This window comes from Camelina sativa, chromosome 9, assembly GCF_000633955.1.
Source record: "Camelina sativa cultivar DH55 chromosome 9, Cs, whole genome shotgun sequence".
Taxonomy (NCBI): Eukaryota; Viridiplantae; Streptophyta; class Magnoliopsida; order Brassicales; family Brassicaceae; genus Camelina; species Camelina sativa.
In genome coordinates this window covers 36,756,260-36,773,796 of record NC_025693.1, presented here as the reverse complement: position 1 = coordinate 36,773,796, position 17,537 = coordinate 36,756,260, and the positions used below count along the sequence as shown (strand labels likewise).

The 17,537-nt window shown below is 35.7% G+C and overlaps 7 protein-coding genes across 8 annotated transcripts; 5 read left to right on the top strand and 2 right to left on the bottom strand.

Moving 5' to 3' along the window:
* Window positions 890-3,132, top strand: LOC104714560 (S-type anion channel SLAH4). Its single transcript, XM_010431965.2, has 3 exons — window positions 890-1,138; window positions 1,593-2,463; window positions 2,540-3,132. The coding sequence occupies exons 2-3, from the start codon at window positions 1,633-1,635 to the stop codon at window positions 2,807-2,809; spliced, it is 1,101 nt and encodes a 366-aa protein (XP_010430267.1). The 5' UTR covers window positions 890-1,138; window positions 1,593-1,632; the 3' UTR covers window positions 2,810-3,132.
* LOC104714558 (pentatricopeptide repeat-containing protein At1g62260, mitochondrial) lies at window positions 4,164-6,334 on the top strand. The gene has a single exon (XM_010431961.2). It carries the CDS (start codon window positions 4,383-4,385, stop codon window positions 6,318-6,320), a length of 1,938 nt encoding a protein of 645 aa, XP_010430263.1. The 5' UTR covers window positions 4,164-4,382; the 3' UTR covers window positions 6,321-6,334.
* On the top strand, window positions 6,321-8,562 carry LOC104714559. 2 transcript variants are annotated; one of them, XM_019229764.1, is made up of 9 exons: window positions 6,321-6,407; window positions 6,554-6,681; window positions 6,760-6,852; window positions 6,967-7,192; window positions 7,293-7,409; window positions 7,495-7,653; window positions 7,754-7,926; window positions 8,072-8,177; window positions 8,291-8,562. In XM_019229764.1, exons 4-9 carry the CDS (start codon window positions 7,001-7,003, stop codon window positions 8,318-8,320), a joined length of 777 nt encoding a protein of 258 aa, XP_019085309.1. In that variant the 5' UTR covers window positions 6,321-6,407; window positions 6,554-6,681; window positions 6,760-6,852; window positions 6,967-7,000; the 3' UTR covers window positions 8,321-8,562. The 2 variants fall into 2 exon arrangements, with proteins under 2 accessions (XP_019085309.1, XP_010430264.1); XM_010431962.2 differs by lacking the exon at window positions 6,760-6,852.
* Window positions 8,821-9,759, bottom strand: LOC104714557 (putative glycine-rich cell wall structural protein 1). Its single transcript, XM_010431960.2, has one exon. The coding sequence runs from the start codon at window positions 9,658-9,660 to the stop codon at window positions 8,968-8,970; it is 693 nt and encodes a 230-aa protein (XP_010430262.1). The 5' UTR covers window positions 9,661-9,759; the 3' UTR covers window positions 8,821-8,967.
* LOC104714556 (UPF0540 protein At1g62220) lies at window positions 10,919-11,630 on the top strand. The gene has a single exon (XM_010431959.2). It carries the CDS (start codon window positions 11,015-11,017, stop codon window positions 11,447-11,449), a length of 435 nt encoding a protein of 144 aa, XP_010430261.1. The 5' UTR covers window positions 10,919-11,014; the 3' UTR covers window positions 11,450-11,630.
* LOC104714555 (UPF0540 protein At1g62060-like) lies at window positions 14,363-15,070 on the top strand. Its single transcript, XM_010431958.2, has one exon. The coding sequence runs from the start codon at window positions 14,412-14,414 to the stop codon at window positions 14,886-14,888; it is 477 nt and encodes a 158-aa protein (XP_010430260.1). The 5' UTR covers window positions 14,363-14,411; the 3' UTR covers window positions 14,889-15,070.
* LOC104716042 (UPF0540 protein At1g62060-like) lies at window positions 16,475-17,126 on the bottom strand. Its single transcript, XM_010433388.2, has one exon. It carries the CDS (start codon window positions 17,074-17,076, stop codon window positions 16,591-16,593), a length of 486 nt encoding a protein of 161 aa, XP_010431690.1. The 5' UTR covers window positions 17,077-17,126; the 3' UTR covers window positions 16,475-16,590.

Genomic DNA, 17,537 nt, shown 5'->3' with positions numbered 1-17,537 from the left:
CATATGTACTCTTCTTGTTTTTTTTTCCTAAGTTTATTTTTTTTCTATTTCTTTCTCTCAAAATTTTAGTTAAAAAGGTTAAAGCCTAGGGTTTTATAATTCGTGAGGTCCAAGGCTCATCGAAATCCAATGTGTTAGGAAAGTTTTTTCCGTCAATTTAAAACGTAAACAGTAGTCCTTAATAAAGCTTGTTTGGGTATATTGTTTAGCAACACTAATCATAATTGAATCAAACTAAAATCTTCTACGTTCAAAATAGCCCATATAATTATTGAGTCTTAAAAAAAAATCCTTTCAAGGGAAACGCTAACTCTCACACGGCTTTTATGCCGCCTCGCAGGTCGCAATCAAGTGAGCGACTTTAGGATTTCTGATTGGTACCACTCTTTCAAGTGGTTAAGAGAGTTTGAATTGTTTTGTTGGTGTGACCAATAATAACAAAGAAACGAATCGGGTTGAAAGTTGAAACAAACAAATTTTAATAGATAGTTGGAATATTCGTTTACAACTTGTTTGAAAAAATATATAGTTTATCATCGTCTTCCATTTACCATGCATATGAATATTTTATAGGAAAATATCTTTCTTTTGGAATCTTTCTTACCAAAACTAAAAATAAAGTTTCCCCAAGAATGGTGCCCAATATGAGCCATATATAATCAGATTTTGAATTACTGATCTATCAGTCTAGCTTAAAAATTAATCAATAGTCATATGCCTTTGCTTTATAATTTTGTTTTTTTTTTTTCCAACTTTTTGTCAACATATAAAGCATGCAGCACAACAAACAACGACATATTTAAAGTATTTTGGTCATATAGATTTTCTAAATATTTGATATAAGAATTGTATATAATATGTGTGTGTGCCCCCATATGTTGCGCCGTTGTGACGTAACGAAAAGGGATGCTAGGATTCGCATGAATTCTTTATATAAGGAAGCTTCACTCAAAGCCTTATTGAGAAGGGCTAAAGAGGTCAACGTTGGTTTTAGATGAAACGGGGATCTAAGGCGACAACTCAGAATCAGAAAACAATCCGTTCGACAGAGTCGACACTAGTATACCGCGATCCGCGTGTTGACACTGGGCGACAGTGTTTAAGCAATTTAAAATCGTTTCGCTACCGTATATCCCAGGTTTATTCAAATTATATTTACTTCTATATTACTATTTTGTGTTTTGTGTGAAGTTTAGAGAGTTATTACTTAAAGTAGTTATAAATCAGTTAATAGAAATTATAATGCTAGCAATTATAAGAAAAAACTATATATATATAACATAAAGTATGAAATTTGTAATATATTGGAGGTCAAAATCTTCTTTCCTTGCTTTTTTTTGTTTGTGTGCCAGATTTTCTTTAATTTGTTTTATAAAAATAATCAGTTGAAACAGTTTATGTTTCCCATGAAGCTTTAAACATGTTGCTTCATAAAATTAAAAAAAGTGTTGATGTCAAAAGAAAAAAAAAAATTAAACAAAAAATATTAATATGTAATGTACTATACAAGTTATTGAACTTACCTCCTATCCTTCACTACAAGTATCTTTGATTTCTCTGTCTAATGCATATGTACATGACTCTTTCTTTAGATTAGGGCAACGAAGAGCAAAATAAGATCTAATTACCGATATGGAAATTCCTAGCCAAGAAATTCATATCAAGATTGATACCCCAAGATCAAGCATCAACAAGAAAAAGAAGATAAAACTGGCTGATGCTGAACCCATTGTCCTGATGTCTGTTTTGAGTACTCTCCATGCGGGATATTTCAGGATAAGTCTTTCTCTATGTAGCCAAGCATTGCTGTGGAAGATAATGGTCAATTCGCATAGCGAACTGCCGTCTGTGGTGCACTATCTCATGTGGTACCTAGCTCTTACAACACAAGTATCACTCTGTTTTCTGTATGCCTTCAAGTGTGTTTTCTTATTTGACTTGGTGAAGGAGGAGTTTGTCCACTATATTGGAGTGAACTATCTTTATGCTCCGTCCATATCATGCCTTCTATTGCTTCAATCAGCTCCTATGATAGAACCACGCAATGTTTTGTATCAGACACTATTTTGGATCTTTGTTGTTCCAGTGTTGACCCTAGACACAAAGCTGTACGGCCAATGGTTCACAACAGAGAAAAGGTTTTTGTCGATAATGGCAAACCCGGCAAGCCAAGTATCCGTAATCGCGAACCTAGTGGCTGCGAGGGGAGCAGCAGAGATGGGTTGGAAAGAGTGTGCTCTATGCTTGTTCTCACTTGGGATGGTTCACTATTTGGTTATCTTTGTTACACTTTATCAACGCTTACCAGGTGGAAACAATTTCCCAACCACGTTGAGGCCAGTTTTCTTCTTGTTTTTCGCTGCACCAGCCACTGCTAGTCTAGCGTGGAACACTATTTGTGGAACCTTTGACACTATAGCGAAGATGTTGTTCTTTCTTTCTCTCTTCATCTTCGTATCCCTGGTAAGTTTATACACCAAGAATCAGAAAAAACAGTATGACAATACATTTTTACACCTTTTTTTGTTGATACTTTCAGGTGTGTAGGCCAAATCTTTTAAAGAAGTCGATAAAAAGATTCAATGTCGCGTGGTGGGCTTACTCATTCCCTCTCACTTTTCTCGCTTTAGACACAGTTCAGTACGCGCAAGAGGTGAACGATCGTCTCGCTTCTGTCTTGATGTTTATGATCTCATCCATCTCAGTTTTGATCTTCCTCGGTGTAATGTTACTGACAGCAGCAAACAGCAAAAGATTACTCAGACGTGACCCTGTTCTCTGGTCTGCTACTGGTCCAAAAGACAAATAAAAAATCGTATGCTAAAATAATGTAACTTTTTCATTCATATATGGGATCGAAATAAAGAACTTGCAACTACAGTTTGAATTGAAAATCGAACCCTATCTTCAATTATTGGAATAATCTGAATAACCCTTCAGTTTGATGACTTGATGGACATGGAAGAGCTTCTCTATTATTGGAATAATCTGAATAACCCTATCTTCCTTGATCTTGTTACTAGATTCTATGGAGAGATCTGCACTGACTTGTTCGCCAATTGATGATGGCTGTGTTAAAAATTGATCAAAATGGGTTTTATATGTGTTGTGTTAACACAGAGCATATGATGCAGAGTGTCTTTCTCTGTGTTCTGTAATTTTTGTAAGTTCTGCAACTTCAAGTGACAGCAACTTTTATTTCAATGCTCTTCCGTGGTCGTTGTCTCTCACATCAAACAAAGGTTACAAAGCATCCACCGTATTCCACACAGTCTGCCGCCATATCTTCATCGCCGCCATAAAGCCTCTTTGATCGGATAAATAAAGCCCAATACGTTTTAATAATTAACCAGAAGGCCCATCGGAAATAAAAGCCCAATACGTTTTACCAAGTCCCACATCGGAAATATAATAAACAGATACTAACCCATAACTCCTATAAATATAAGCTAGTCCATTTTGCTTTCAAAGCATCCACACAGTAGTGGGCTTTTCTGAAGGCCCGACTGTTGGAAAGTATTAATTTTTTTTAAACGTTATAGCGTTTTTGTTTCTTCAGCTTTTTAAAACGTTTGTTTTTTCGGGTTTTTAGACTTTTATTGTTTATACGGATTATTTTTTTGTTTTTTTTTGGTTTTGTTTTGGTTTTTTAGCGTTGAATTTTAAGTTGTGTAAGCAAACCGGATACAACATCCGGTCCACATTCTTTGTGGTCTGTAAGAGGTGTTCTAGGTCCAATATGCATTATACACTTAAATTTAACTTTTTTTTTTTTGAACCATACTTTTTTTTCTTTAAAAAAAAAACTTTTCTATTCATGTTATTTAAACTTTTAAAGATTTAAGGTTTTATAAATAATACTATTATAAATAAATGGTTTTGTCTTCTTTAATATTTTTGTTTAAGGTTTTGCAGATAATATTTTAAATTAAATTTGTATGAAATGATTTCTGGAGAAAAAAAATTATTTTTTATTTGGACAGCAAAAAAGAAATTCGTATTTATGTTTTTTACACCTGAAAGAATTTATTCCTCTGCTTAACATTTTTACACCTTTTTTTTTTATAACATTTTTCAGGTGTGTAGGCCAAAATATTAGATTACTAAAAAAGACAAATAATGTAACGTTACATATATGGGATAGAAATAAGAACTTGCAACTACAGTTTGAATTGAAAAATCAACCCCGATTCAATTACTCTGTTAACCGGGAATGTACCGAATTATTTCCGGTTTAAACATGATAAATCAAATAATTTCAATACATCAACCTAAACCAATTTTGCCCGGTTCAACTTAAGACCTTCCTCAATTTCAAAGGCAGAGCCTATTTTTTTTTTTTAGTTTTTCGATCGTTGCAATTCGCCGGCGACGAGACGACGATGATCCGATCACGAAGTGCATTGTTGATATTGAGGAAGGTGTATCAACCATCATGTGATATATGTGCAAACTCTTTCTCTTCTACTTCAGTTTCGTCAAGTTTGGGTTTTCGAGCGACGAACAAGGAGTTAAACCAGATGATAAGATCGGGTTACATCGCCGAAGCTAGAGAGATTTTCGAGAAATTGAAGGCGAGGAACACGGTGACATGGAACACGATGATAAGCGGGTATGTGAAAAGGCGGGAAATGAATAAAGCACGGAAACTGTTCGACGAAATGCCAAAGAGAGATGTTGTGACTTGGAACGCGATGATTTCGGGTTACGTTTCATGCGGTGGGATTAGGTTTCTTGAGGAAGCAAGGAAGCTGTTCGATGAAATGCCTTCAAGGGATTCTTTTTCTTGGAACACAATGATTAGTGGTTATGCTAAGAACAGGAAGGTAAGTGAAGCTTTCTTGTTATTTGAGAGAATGCCTGAGAGAAATGGTGTGTCTTGGAGTGCTATGATCACTGGGTTTTGTCACAACGGTGAAGTGAATCGCGCGGTTGAGTTGTTTCGGAGAATGCCTGAGAAGGATTCGTCTTCTTTATGTGCACTTGTGGCTGGTCTTATTAAAAACGAGAGACTTGAAGAAGCTGCTTGGGTTTTGGGTCAATATGGGAGTATAGATTCAGGAAAGGAAGATTTGGTTTATGCTTATAATACTTTGATTGTTGGATATGGGCAGAGAGGACAAGTAGAAGCAGCTCGACGTCTGTTTGATCAGATTCCTGATGATCATGGAGGTGAGTTTAGAGACAGATTCCGTAGAAATGTTGTATCTTGGAACTCCATGATCAAAGCTTACTTGAAAGTGGGTGATGTGGTGTCTGCACGGTTGTTATTTGATCAGATGAAAGGCCGTGATACGATTTCTTGGAACACTATGATTGATGGATACGTACATGTGTCTAGGATGGAAGAGGCGTTTGATTTGTTTTCAGAAATGTCAAACCCTGATACACACTCGTGGAACATGATGGTCTCTGGTTATGCTAGTGTTGGCAATGTAGAGCTCGCTCGTCATTACTTTGAAAAAACGCCAGTGAAAACTACAGTATCGTGGAACACGATTATAGCAGCTTACGAGAAAAACAAGGACTACAAAGAAGCTGTTGATGTGTTTATCCGGATGAACATTGAAGGAGAGAAGCCTGACCCACATACTCTAACTTCTCTTCTCAGTGTATCAACCGGGCTTGTGAATCTACGCTTGGGGATGCAGATGCACCAAATCGTTCTGAAGACTGTGATCCCTGACGTGCCAGTTCACAATGCGCTTATCACTATGTATTCGAGATGCGGCGAACTAATGGAGTCGAGGAGAATCTTTGATGACATGAAACTCAAAAGAGAAGTAATCACATGGAATGCTATGATAGGAGGGTATGCTTTCCATGGTAATGCCTTAGAGGCCTTGAATCTGTTCTGGTTAATGAAAAGCAACAGGATACATCCTTCTCACATAACATTCGTCTCGGTTCTGAATGCTTGTGCTCACGCGGGACTTGTTGATGAGGCTAAAGCACAGTTTGTGTCTATGATGAGTGAGTACAATATCGAGCCGCAGATGGAACATTACTCTTCCCTGGTCAATGTAATCAGTGGACAAGGGCAGTTTGAAGAGGCCATGGATGTGATAAAGAGTATGCCTTTTGAGCCAGACAAGACGGTGTGGGGTGCGTTATTAGATGCTTGTAGGATTTATAACAATGTAGGGCTCGCACATGTTGCAGCTGAAGCAATGTCGAGACTCGAACCAGAGAGCTCAACACCTTATGTACTGTTGTACAACATGTACGCGGACATGGGACTGTGGGACGAAGCTTCTCAAGTGAGAATGAAGATGGAAAGTAAAAGAATCAAGAAGGAAACAGGATCAAGTTGGGTTTGACGCCTCCACATAAACAAAAAAAAAAAAGCTTCCTTCGCAAAAACATAAAAATGATAGGGATTCAGAATTGAGATAGAAACTGATAAGGTACTCTTGATGGTTCTCTATTTTCTCATTTCTTTTTCATCAAATTGCACTAATTTAATAGTGTATTAAATTGATTACAATGTCAATTTCGTGAAAGATAATGTTCATTTAACTAGTCTCCCTTTTTTATTTTTGATGTTTTTCAGCCATTCAATTTATTGGTGGCTTCAAATTCACCTGCACACGTGTATCTATATAGCTGCTGCTTATCTGAGTCTTCACCGGCGTTTAAAAACCCAAATTTCTCATATCTGAATCTGGGTTTCTCAAAAGGGTAAGTTTTTTTTTCAGTTCAAATCTCACCTTTTAACCTTAGATGAGGTTTATATGATCGTAATTATGTAATGAGTAGGTCTTGTGCAACTGATCCTGCTAATGATTAGGAGATTCTTGGTTTGCAAGATGGAGCTTCTGACCTCTTAAAGTGTCTTGAGATGGGATTAGGGTTTGAATCTGAATTTGTTACTGGAGCTTAGGATCTATCTTATACAACATTCCTTGAAGCTTCTGTCTTTTGCTTTAATGGAGTTGCTTTTCTCTGTTTTTGTTTCATGGGCAGATTAGGGCATTTTCTTCATTGATATGGTTAAGAAATGTTAGCTGCGTATCCTTCGGGAACTATCAACAAATTCCATTTTCCTTTCTGCGATTTCAAAACCACGGTTTTTGGTCCTTTGATTAGCTCTTCTGTCTCTCCAAAATCAAGAGTTCCTTGGAGCAATGTAGAGTGTCATCATTCATCTTTCTCACCAAAAGGCCAAATTCATCATCCAAGGAAATGGATGGTTAGTGATTTTGAAAGTTTCTGTCTCTTGATTACAATTCTTACATCCATATATATATTATAGAGACTCTGAGCTTTTTGTTTTTTTGATTTCCATCTAGATATGTCGCTCCCGCAACAACTCGGATGATGAGTACCGTTCATCACGTAACATAGCTATAAGTCTTTTAAGACGTTACAGGACCGTGATTGAACGCGGTGAAGGAGAAACCTTAAAAGTAACTACTTCCTTTTTTTTTTCTTGCTCAGTCTTGCATTATTCTCCATCATCATCATTCATTTTTTATTTTGTGTATTCTTAAGGAATTCATTTCGGCTGGTGTGAATGCATACGCGCTCGGCTGCACAGATGAAGATTTGAGAAAAGAACTAATTGCTATGAAAGAATCTGGCTTAGAGATCGGACGACTGGAGAGTTACCATGGAAGCACACAGACTAAATCCAAGATTTCGCTGTCCGAGGTACTATGAACTTGTGATATCATCAGTTAACAATATGAGCTAAGTTGTATTAATTTTAGCTCTCCCTTATCAATTTGAGCTGACAGTTTTAATTTCACAGGTAGACGAATGCATATTGTGGCTTAGCATTGTATTCATCACGATCTTGTGTACGCCACAACCAACGGTTGTGAGATGGTCATCGACTCCTTCGGTTTCAGATGAAATTCTAACCAAATGGAGAGGCTTTTGCGCAGTTATAGCCAATGCATACTATATTAGAGGAATGGCATGGTAAGATCAATATTCTATTCGGCTTCGTTTCGGTTCTGTTTTTTTATTTTATTTTATCCACTCAACAAATGAAATGTTTATAAAGATTGTAAAATTTATGTGTATTTAATGAAATTGCCATCATCGAACCATCGGGTGAGTGCAGGCTGCCGGTGAAGACTCTTCAGTTAGAGCAGATGGCTGTTACGGGACAAACAGAGGAGCCATCGGTTGTGGCCAGCCGAATGCGGCTGGTCTTCAGCACCCTCGAGGTTAGTCACCTAGTCTCATTGTTGTCTTTCTTAAATGACTTGTTATTTTGAATTCGCCTCATGTTGCTTCAAGAGTCAAAACATCTTTTGAAATCGATTCTTTGTTTATGTAGGTCGTGAGTCCTCAATGGCCACGGGTTTAAATATGATGTTCTGCATATTGCAATAGTTTAAGTGATAAGGTATATATATCTTTATTTTGTTCTTGGAATCTTCTTTTCGCCAAAATTTTATATCGTTTTATCAAAATCGATATGTAAATTGTTGTAGGATACTTCATATAGTTAAACCTCAGATTTACGATATTGTAATTTCTCTCTCTCTCTCTCCCGCTCTAAACATGATGTTCTACTTCACTTAGAAAATATTTATTTCAATTTTGTTAGATCTGAATTCAGATATACCATTGCGTCTATAGAGAAAACAACCTTTGTAAATTGACCAAAAAGATACAAGCCAAATTGCCCAAACTTTGTGATTTGACATGAAAAGAAAAACACACAACAGTTAAACAGTGTACTGTATTTTTTTCTTCATAATTTAACGTTTTAAGAATTCAATTACGCAACTTTTTGGCATCCAGAAACTTGTTTATTTCTTTCTTTTGCATTTTTATGTTTTTCAAAAGTTATTTAACTATGGATATGTAAGAATATAACTGTAAAAACGAAACATTACACATCACGAGCATGATATTAAAGAGATGATCACCCAATGATAATAAGAATGTTATAAATAGAAGCTTACGATAAGGACACGCACACACATAAGACTAGACACCATTTAAACGTTAAGAATGGACAGTGACGCTTCCGCTACCGCTACCGCTGCCACTACCACTGCCGCTTCCACTAGCACCAATACCACCACCGCCTCCACCTCCGCCACCGCCGCCGCCGCCACCGCCACCGCCGCCACTACCACTTACACTTATGTATACACCAGGGCCCATAGCGGTTCCACTTCCGCTGCCACTACCACTTCCGCTTCCGCTGCTGCTACCACTACTACCATCACCGCCACCGCCACCGCCACTACCTTCACCACCGCCGCCACCACCTCCGCTTGCCGAATACTCGCCAGTGCTACTGACACTACCATTACCGCTACCATAACCCATACCGCTACCGTTTCCGTTAAAGTAACTTCCAGTACTACCGCCAGAACCGCCACCGGCTCCACCTCCGCCTCCACCACCACCGCCACCTCCAACTTCTACGCCTCCGGGACAGTCGGCACGTCCATTCCCATTCCCGTTTCCATTCGCATCTCCGTTGCCGTTTGCTCTATCGTTGGTTCCATTGTCCGTACCACCTTCGACAGTAGCTCCTCCTCCGCCACCTCCACCCCCACCAGCGGCACAATCAGGCTCATCTTCTAATAATTGTTTGTCCATGAATTTGGTATATTCAGGGAGATGCATTGCGGCATTGGCACACACAACTCCTACTAGAACCACCACAAGCAACTTGGTGATTTCCATCTTTCTTGTTTCTTTATATATTTGGGTTTCTGAAATGTATTTTTTTTGTCTTCTTTGTTTTACTTGTGAATTCTACAGCACCATTGGCTATATATATACCGTCACACACATACATACAATTACATGTTGAATATATATACGTGTTTGTGTTTGTTACAAAGAAATTAATAAATGCGAAAAAAAAAAAAATGAATAAATGCGAAAGAGATATGAAGTTAATTGGTTAGCTGAATTACTTGAATACATTTAACCTTGACATAATCGACAATTTCAACATCTTATGGTGATAAAATGACGACTGCAGTAGTATTCATGTTTTTTACGTAATGTTCTCAAATAAGATATTTTAGTAAACCTTATGATATCGTAATTATATCTGGAAAATAGTGTGCATGTCGATATGAAAGTTTTGTTATGCTAATCAGCGATCTGAGCTTTAGATCCGCACAATTATCTGAGCTAAGATTAGTCTTTTCTCATATGTAGAACTTGTAATATCGATAGAACTAAGCATGCTTGGATAGATTTATTGATTTTTAGCCTAAAATGTGTAGTTATACTTATATACATGATCAATGGATTCAAACGTCCATATATAATAGTCACGTTCGAGGGCAATCTATCGTATATTGGATGTTTGTAAACAAATATTTTTAATTTGGATAAATCATGTCTCTGAAAATTTTATACATGTTTCTAAATGCATATTTCGATATTAGTAAATATTCTTCAAAGTAAAATACTAGAACTGGATATAGAATTTCATACAATTAACCAAAGCTTTTGACAACGCAAATCACCGTGGCATATTTATAACATAAACAATATCATTAAGAGATATACAAATCATTTGAGAAATTTTCAAAGATAATTGTTTAGTGAAATTAGTTTATGGTACTTATGAAAAGTAAGGAAAAAAATGTATATTTTAGATATGTATCCTTTCAAATATCAATTCATAAGAGTTAATGCAATCCATTGTTGTTTGTAATTAAATTAATCTACAATTAAGTCTCTACAATACATATCTACAATTTCACGACACCGGTTTACTCTTACGTCAGACAAATAACTAATTAAATATTTGATAGTCACATAATATAAATCACAAGAAATTTTATTAAAAGTACTTGGCAAAATGTAAACATGTTTACTTTGACATATAGGTAAGACTATTAGTTATGACTTAAAATATTAACTATTATAATTTTCTTGTAAGAAATGAATTCATATCCTAATAAATACATGTAGAGAGTGTATACATAATTACATAGAGGCTACAATGTGGGTGTATACAACCCACTAAACAAAAAAAAGACAGTAATTATAAAACAAAGGAGAGAAATATTCAAAGATGAATACCATAAAGTTTGTTGTACTTCTCTTGATTGGAGTTGTGTGTTCGAGTGTTGGTGCAATTAGGCAGCTCCAAGAAGGATCCAAAGAGACCGAATTAAACATCTCTATTCCCAATACTGGCACTACCAACGGCGTTGGAGCTGAGCTTACTGTTATTGTTTACAGCAGCGCTACCGGTTATGGCAATGGCAACGCTGCTGCTAATAAGGATCCCAAAGGTCCCAGAGGCAGAGGAAGTGGAACTGGCATCGGCACTACTAGTGGATATGTCATCGCGGAGGGTCCCAACGCAAAAGCTTATTCTAGAAGTGTTGCTTACGGCCGAGGCCGTGGTCGTGCTGCAGCAGCTCCTAATGGCGCCACCGGCAGTGGAGACGGTTCCGGAGGTGGCACCACCGTTGCATATGGCAGTACCGGGCCTCCACCGTGAGGTGATCATGATCGTAGCTTCGCAAATATATACATCAGTACTATACAACCCCAACAATCTCTTTTGTATTCATAAATAAAACTAGAGATTGTCGACACCTATATTAATTATAAATGCTACTCTTTGTGTGTGATGTCTAATTTTAAATTAAAAAAATACAATTATTACGACTTTAATAATCTTCCTAAATGTTCTCAGAAAATAGTAATAACTTATCAAATTGTTAATTCAGCTTTAACTAGCGAGGCGCTCTTGCTTTGTGGTCAACTCTCTCCTCAGCCAATATGGGTTTGCAACACTTAAAGTGTCTACGTTGACTCACACTTACGGATGTTGTCGTGGGTTAAAAAATCCAGCCTAGTCTAAACCCGAAAAAAGTCTATCCAGAAAAAACTCAAGTTTGAAAACTCAAATGGGTTTTAGGTTCTAGTGGGTAAACCCGTAAATACCCGAATTATTTATCTTATGTGATGTATTTTGCATTTTATATTATATATAATTTTGTCTTTAATTTTTTGGTACCAAATATGATTTATATTATGTATTTTGTGTATTTTATTATATCTGTAACAATTTTCAAAATTTTATAATTTATATCATTTAAATAAAGAATAGCAAATATATTTAAGAGTTTTGTTTTAAATAGATAAAACCAAATTTATTATTATATATTAAATAAAACTCAAGTTTTGTTCATAATTTGTTTATTTATTTCGTATAAATATTTATACCCACTGGGTTTTTACCCACTTTTAACATCCCTACTCACACACACTTCCTCATTACTACCCACAGATGATCTGGAGAGAATCACAATGGCTTAGTCGATCTGCACCATGACATAAACGACCTCTATTCTTCGATTTCCTTTAAACGGTTAATTTATTCCGCTGATTCATTGACGAAAACTACTCTGTTGTTGTCGCTTGAAAACATTCTCCAATTTTTGGAGCGGAACCTCTAACATCGTTGAGACCAAACAAGAAGTCTAACAGAATTTTTTTGAATAAAAGTATTACATGCTTGATGCTTCGATTACAAAAAGGGATAAAGTTTTAAATAAAACGAGTTTGAAAAGTAATAACACAACTGTTTTTGGTTAAACATTTTATGGCATATATATCCGACGTCGAGGACCTATCATTTTAACTTTTAACTAGGGTGACTCATCCTCAAATAATATAAGTAGAACGTGGACTTTAACAATGTTTGGGCCAGGCCTCACAGTTCAATCAAATTACATTAACCATTTTTTATTACATAGGCCCAAAAAAACTAAGACTCTTTTTGATTAAACGCAGATAAACCTAACGTTTTATTTAATTTTTTTTTATCTTTGTTCCGTGTCTTTCTGCAGCTCATCAATGGCAGAACTCATCGTCGGCTTATCTACGGCAGATTATCTAAGATAGGTGATGATTGGAAGAGAACCGAACTAAAAACCGTTCGATTATACCTTTGCCGAACCGAACCGAACTAAAAACCGAAATTGCTAATTATTTTTGTCGATGGGTTCACGCTATCTCTCAGATTCGTGCCGAAAACCAAATAACTTGGTTCTTTCGGTTCGGTTTTCTCAATTTAAAAACATGATAAAAATTAAAAACAAACAAAACCGCTACAAAATTTTTAATATATTGACATTTCTAATAAACTAATAAAATACTTTATTATATAATAAGACAAAAAAATTTATTCGTCCTTGCATAGCACGTGTTTATATGTTTTATTCGTTTCGGTTATACCATAGCTAACACTTGGCAAACCTTCCCAAAGTTCAATTTTACTATTCCATTTATTCATTTAGTTCATAAGAAAATTTTCATTAGGGTGACCTTTCCAATGATCTTGTATGTATCGTAACGGATTGTATTCATCACCCAAATTCAAACTCGGTAGAGTAAATGCTGTGAACAAAGAAGAAATTATACGAGAGTATAATGTATATTCTCTTGAAACTATTGTAATGTATTATTAAGACTATTGAAAGCACAAGAAAAAAACTATTTTAATTTTGATTTTATATGTAACTAGCATTTGATCCGCGCTACGCGCGGAAGTTAGATGAGGGCGTTATTTTTACTCTTTTTGTCTGCTTATGTTGTTTGTATGTTTTTTTTTGCTCTTTTGTTAATTTTTTTTTCTGTACGTTTTTTTCAGCTAGTATAATGTAGTCAATTTTTTATTTTTAATAAATTTAAATCATCATGATCTTTTTTTGTTTAAAAAAAATATAGAATTAGAAGTTAAATTTGTATAGTAATAGTTGTTGTCTCACTTTACTCGTTACTTGTGCTTAATTAAAATTATTTTTCATTTTGTCGTTGGATTGTTATTTGGTATTATTATATGTGGTTGTAGGTAATCTTTTAATTATTTTATTATTTAATTAGTAACCTGGGCTTTTAAAGAAACATGAAACAAAAGAATAGGAATAGTTTAGTGGGTTGTATCAAAAAATTGGGCTTATTAAATTGAGGGAGTGGCTGATGTGGCAGCACCAGGAGTGAGCAAGGTTAATTTTATATATATAGATGTATGTTTATTTTTACTTTTACTTTTTTCAGATATATTCTCTTTTCATAAAATATATATATATATATATATATATATATATATATATATATATATATATATTGTGTTTTATTTACGAAAAGTATGACTCCGAAGATTATAGCAAAAAAAAAATGTATTGGATATCGCGATCTATCCATAATACTTGGTTAGAAAAAACTGCGATTGATTTTAGCAAGAGGGTGCTGAGATATTGTAGTATCATGCTGACATCTTGGTATGACCGGTAGTTGTAATTTGACTAATGCATTTAAGCATGTATATATTTCTTGTAAGAAATTTTCACGTATCCTAATAAATGCATGCGTATCGAGTGTGTGTATATATAGAGGCTATGATTTGGTTAGAAGAACACAACATACAATTTCATCAAACAAAAATACATAAAATGAACGCCACAAAGTTTTATGTGCTTCTCGTGATTGGCATTTTGTTTGCCATTGTCACCGCAAGGCAGGTTGAAGAAGTCTCCAAAGAGAACAAATTAGGCACTTCATCTCCGAAAACTGCTACCAAAGGTATTGGAGCTGAGCTTTCTGTTGATGTCCGAACTGATAGCGCCTCTACGGGAACTGGCTTTGCCAGTGTTAGTAAGAGTCCCAAAGGCCCAAGCGCTTTTTCGAGCGGAACTGGCTCCACAACTACCAGCGGAGCTGTCTCTGCTCAGGGTCGCAACGCAAACGCTGCTTCTTCCAGTGGTTCTAACGCTCAAGGCAATGCTGCAGCTGCAGCAAATCAAAATGGTGCTGCTGCCCGTGGAGCCGGTTCTGCAGCTTCAGCTTCCACTGCGAGTGGACGCACCACTGACAAGAAGAAGAAGTATTATAAGAAGAAGAAGAAGGACGACAAAGATAAAAAGGACTGAGCGTGAGGTGATCTCATCATGCTTATTGCTCAAACCTATCTTATATATATATACTAAAAACTCACAATCTCTTTTGTATTCATAAATAAAACCAGAGATTGTCACCTTTAATTATTATCGAATGCCACTGTGTAATGTCTATCTTATAAATAAACAGATGCAATAATTACGACCTTATATTATCAATCTTCTTTAACAATTATTATATACACATGCATAGTGCCATGCATGCCAACACATAAGAGGCCCAAGATCTTTTCAGTACTGATCTAGAATGAATATCAAGAGATACAAATATAAATTAGTTACTGATCATTAATTTAAGTAATTCTACGACTGAGCTTACTTCCATCCAAATTTGATCAATAAATAAAAACTGGTAGCGATTCATTGAGCATGAAAGAAATGACTGGAGAAGTAAGTTAAATTGAAATGGATCTCTGACGAGGCAAGAATTTGATTCATGAAAAAAAAAATGAGATCACTGAAACAGGAGATTAATTCAAATGATCGATATACGCGACTAGAACTAAAGGAACTTGGTGATTCTGCAAAATTGAAGTGCTAGGTAAGGTGAAGTAGATGTTGTCACATAACTAGAAACTTGAGACATATGATGTTCTTAACATGTCAGATGGAACACATAAATGATTTTGAGGCATTTGTTACAGGACGTGCTTATCGTATGACATAAAGACCAAACTAGGAGTTTAAAGACAGTGCTAACGTCTGGTATGTGGCTAATTAATCACTTAAGATTGATCTCTACATGTACTCTTGGCCCCTGTGATTTATGTCATAGACGTGAGAATTAATGGTAGTGGTACGTTCAATTAACACTAAGTGGAACTTGGCTAAGTAGCCTTTCTTTAGGATGATCATTGTCTGAAACAAAAGATGACACGGCATTGTAGCAGAATAATAGGCTATAGAAGATACAAGTGACAAGAAGATAGATCTATTACCGGATAGGCAATGGCCTTATAGGCCACATTTTTGGTTGAATTGGTTAACCGTTTATTGTGGGGGAATTCATGTGATGTTGTTACCTTGTGTTCATAGATTTAAATTTTTAAAATAGTGTAATGATTACAATAATCATTTGAACCTTTTATTAAATGAATTCCTAAATAATTTAATTTTCGTACTCTTTCATTAGGGATTTAATAACTTAATTTTGTTTTCACACAAATTTGTTGTACTCTACAAATTTTTAAATGATGTGTTTGGTATATAAAAAGCTGTTTTCAGCAAAATTAGGTGTTCAATATTTTTATTTTCTACCAAACTAGTATAACTTAGTAATTTTAACCATTTGATTATAAACACATACTCACATAATTCACATTCAATGATAAATATATTAACTGATTCAGATGATCTTAACAATATGGTTTGTAAATAAAATGATTTACCTATAAATTAAAAAGGGACGCAATTTTTAGAAAATGGTCTTAGGCATCCGAATGTGTTGGCACCGGCACCATGCATATTTACATCTAAGAAGATTAGTGGTCGTAATTATTGCATTTTTCTTATTTATAAATTAGCCATTACACAGAAAAGTAGCATTAATTTGATAACAATTAAAGGTGACAATCTCTGGTTTTATTTATGAATACAAAAGAGATTGTGAGTTTTTAGAATATATATATAAAGATAGCTAGGTTTGAGCAATAAGCATGATGAGATCACCTCACGCTCAGTTCTTTTTATCTTTGCCATCCTTCTTCTTCTTCTTCTTCTTCTTCTTCTTCTTCTTCTTCTTCTTGTCAGTGGTGCGGCCACTCACAATCGAACCGGAATTTGCAGAACCGTCTCCACGGGCAGCACCACCTTTGCGATCCGCTGCAGCTGCAGCGCCGCCTTGAGCGCCAGAACCACTGGTAGAAGCAGCGTCTGCGTTGCGACCCTGAGCAGAGACAGCTCCGCTGGTACCTGTGTAGCCACTTCCGTATGAATCGGCGCGTGGACCTCTGGGACTCCTAGTCGCACTAGCATAGCTAAAGCCACTACTGTCGCTTCTAGTTCCGGCCACAACAGAAAGCTCAGCTCCAATGCCTTTGCTAGCAGTTTTTGACATAGATGTCCCTAATTTAGTCTCTTTGGAGACTTTTTCGACCGGCCTTGCGGTGACAATGACAAACAGAACGCCAATCACGAGAAGCACATAAAACTTTTGTGGCATTCATCTTTTAAATTTACTATAGGTTTTGTATTAAATTTACTGTGTGTTTGTGTTCTTCTTCCCAAATCATATATAGCCTCTATATATATACACACACACACGATATATTTGTATTTATTTGGATACGTGAGCTTTTCTTACAAGAAATATACATGCTTAAATGGATTAGTAAAATTACAACTAATAGTCATACTAAGATGTCAACATGGTAGTATGATACTATCTTAACACCTCTTGTCAAAATCAATCTCGATTTTATCTAACCAGCTTATAAATGCGATATCTAAACAATGCTATAATTTTTTTTTAAAAGTTTTTTTTAAATAATTATTAGTTTCTTATCTATAGAGTAATTAATACTCTTTTGTATAATATTGCAAAAAGAAATAGTATCTAATGGAGTATGTTCCTAGCTACAGCATAGACATATATATCCACAGCTAGCTCGATCCATGACCACT

Coding starts and splice junctions, on each gene's coding strand:
- LOC104716042 (XM_010433388.2), bottom strand. CDS start 17,076: ATGCCACAAAAGTTTTATGTGCTTCTCGTGATTGGCGTTCTGTTTGTC.
- LOC104714560 (XM_010431965.2), top strand. CDS start 1,633: ATGGAAATTCCTAGCCAAGAAATTCATATCAAGATTGATACCCCAAGA. Junction 2,464..2,539: donor TCTTCATCTTCGTATCCCTG/GTAAGTTTATAC, acceptor TGATACTTTCAG/GTGTGTAGGCCAAATCTTTT.
- LOC104714555 (XM_010431958.2), top strand. CDS start 14,412: ATGAACGCCACAAAGTTTTATGTGCTTCTCGTGATTGGCATTTTGTTT.
- LOC104714556 (XM_010431959.2), top strand. CDS start 11,015: ATGAATACCATAAAGTTTGTTGTACTTCTCTTGATTGGAGTTGTGTGT.
- LOC104714558 (XM_010431961.2), top strand. CDS start 4,383: ATGATCCGATCACGAAGTGCATTGTTGATATTGAGGAAGGTGTATCAA.
- LOC104714559 (XM_010431962.2), top strand. CDS start 7,001: ATGTTAGCTGCGTATCCTTCGGGAACTATCAACAAATTCCATTTTCCT. Junction 7,193..7,292: donor ATCATCCAAGGAAATGGATG/GTTAGTGATTTT, acceptor ATTTCCATCTAG/ATATGTCGCTCCCGCAACAA. Junction 7,927..8,071: donor TATATTAGAGGAATGGCATG/GTAAGATCAATA, acceptor GGGTGAGTGCAG/GCTGCCGGTGAAGACTCTTC.
- LOC104714557 (XM_010431960.2), bottom strand. CDS start 9,660: ATGGAAATCACCAAGTTGCTTGTGGTGGTTCTAGTAGGAGTTGTGTGT.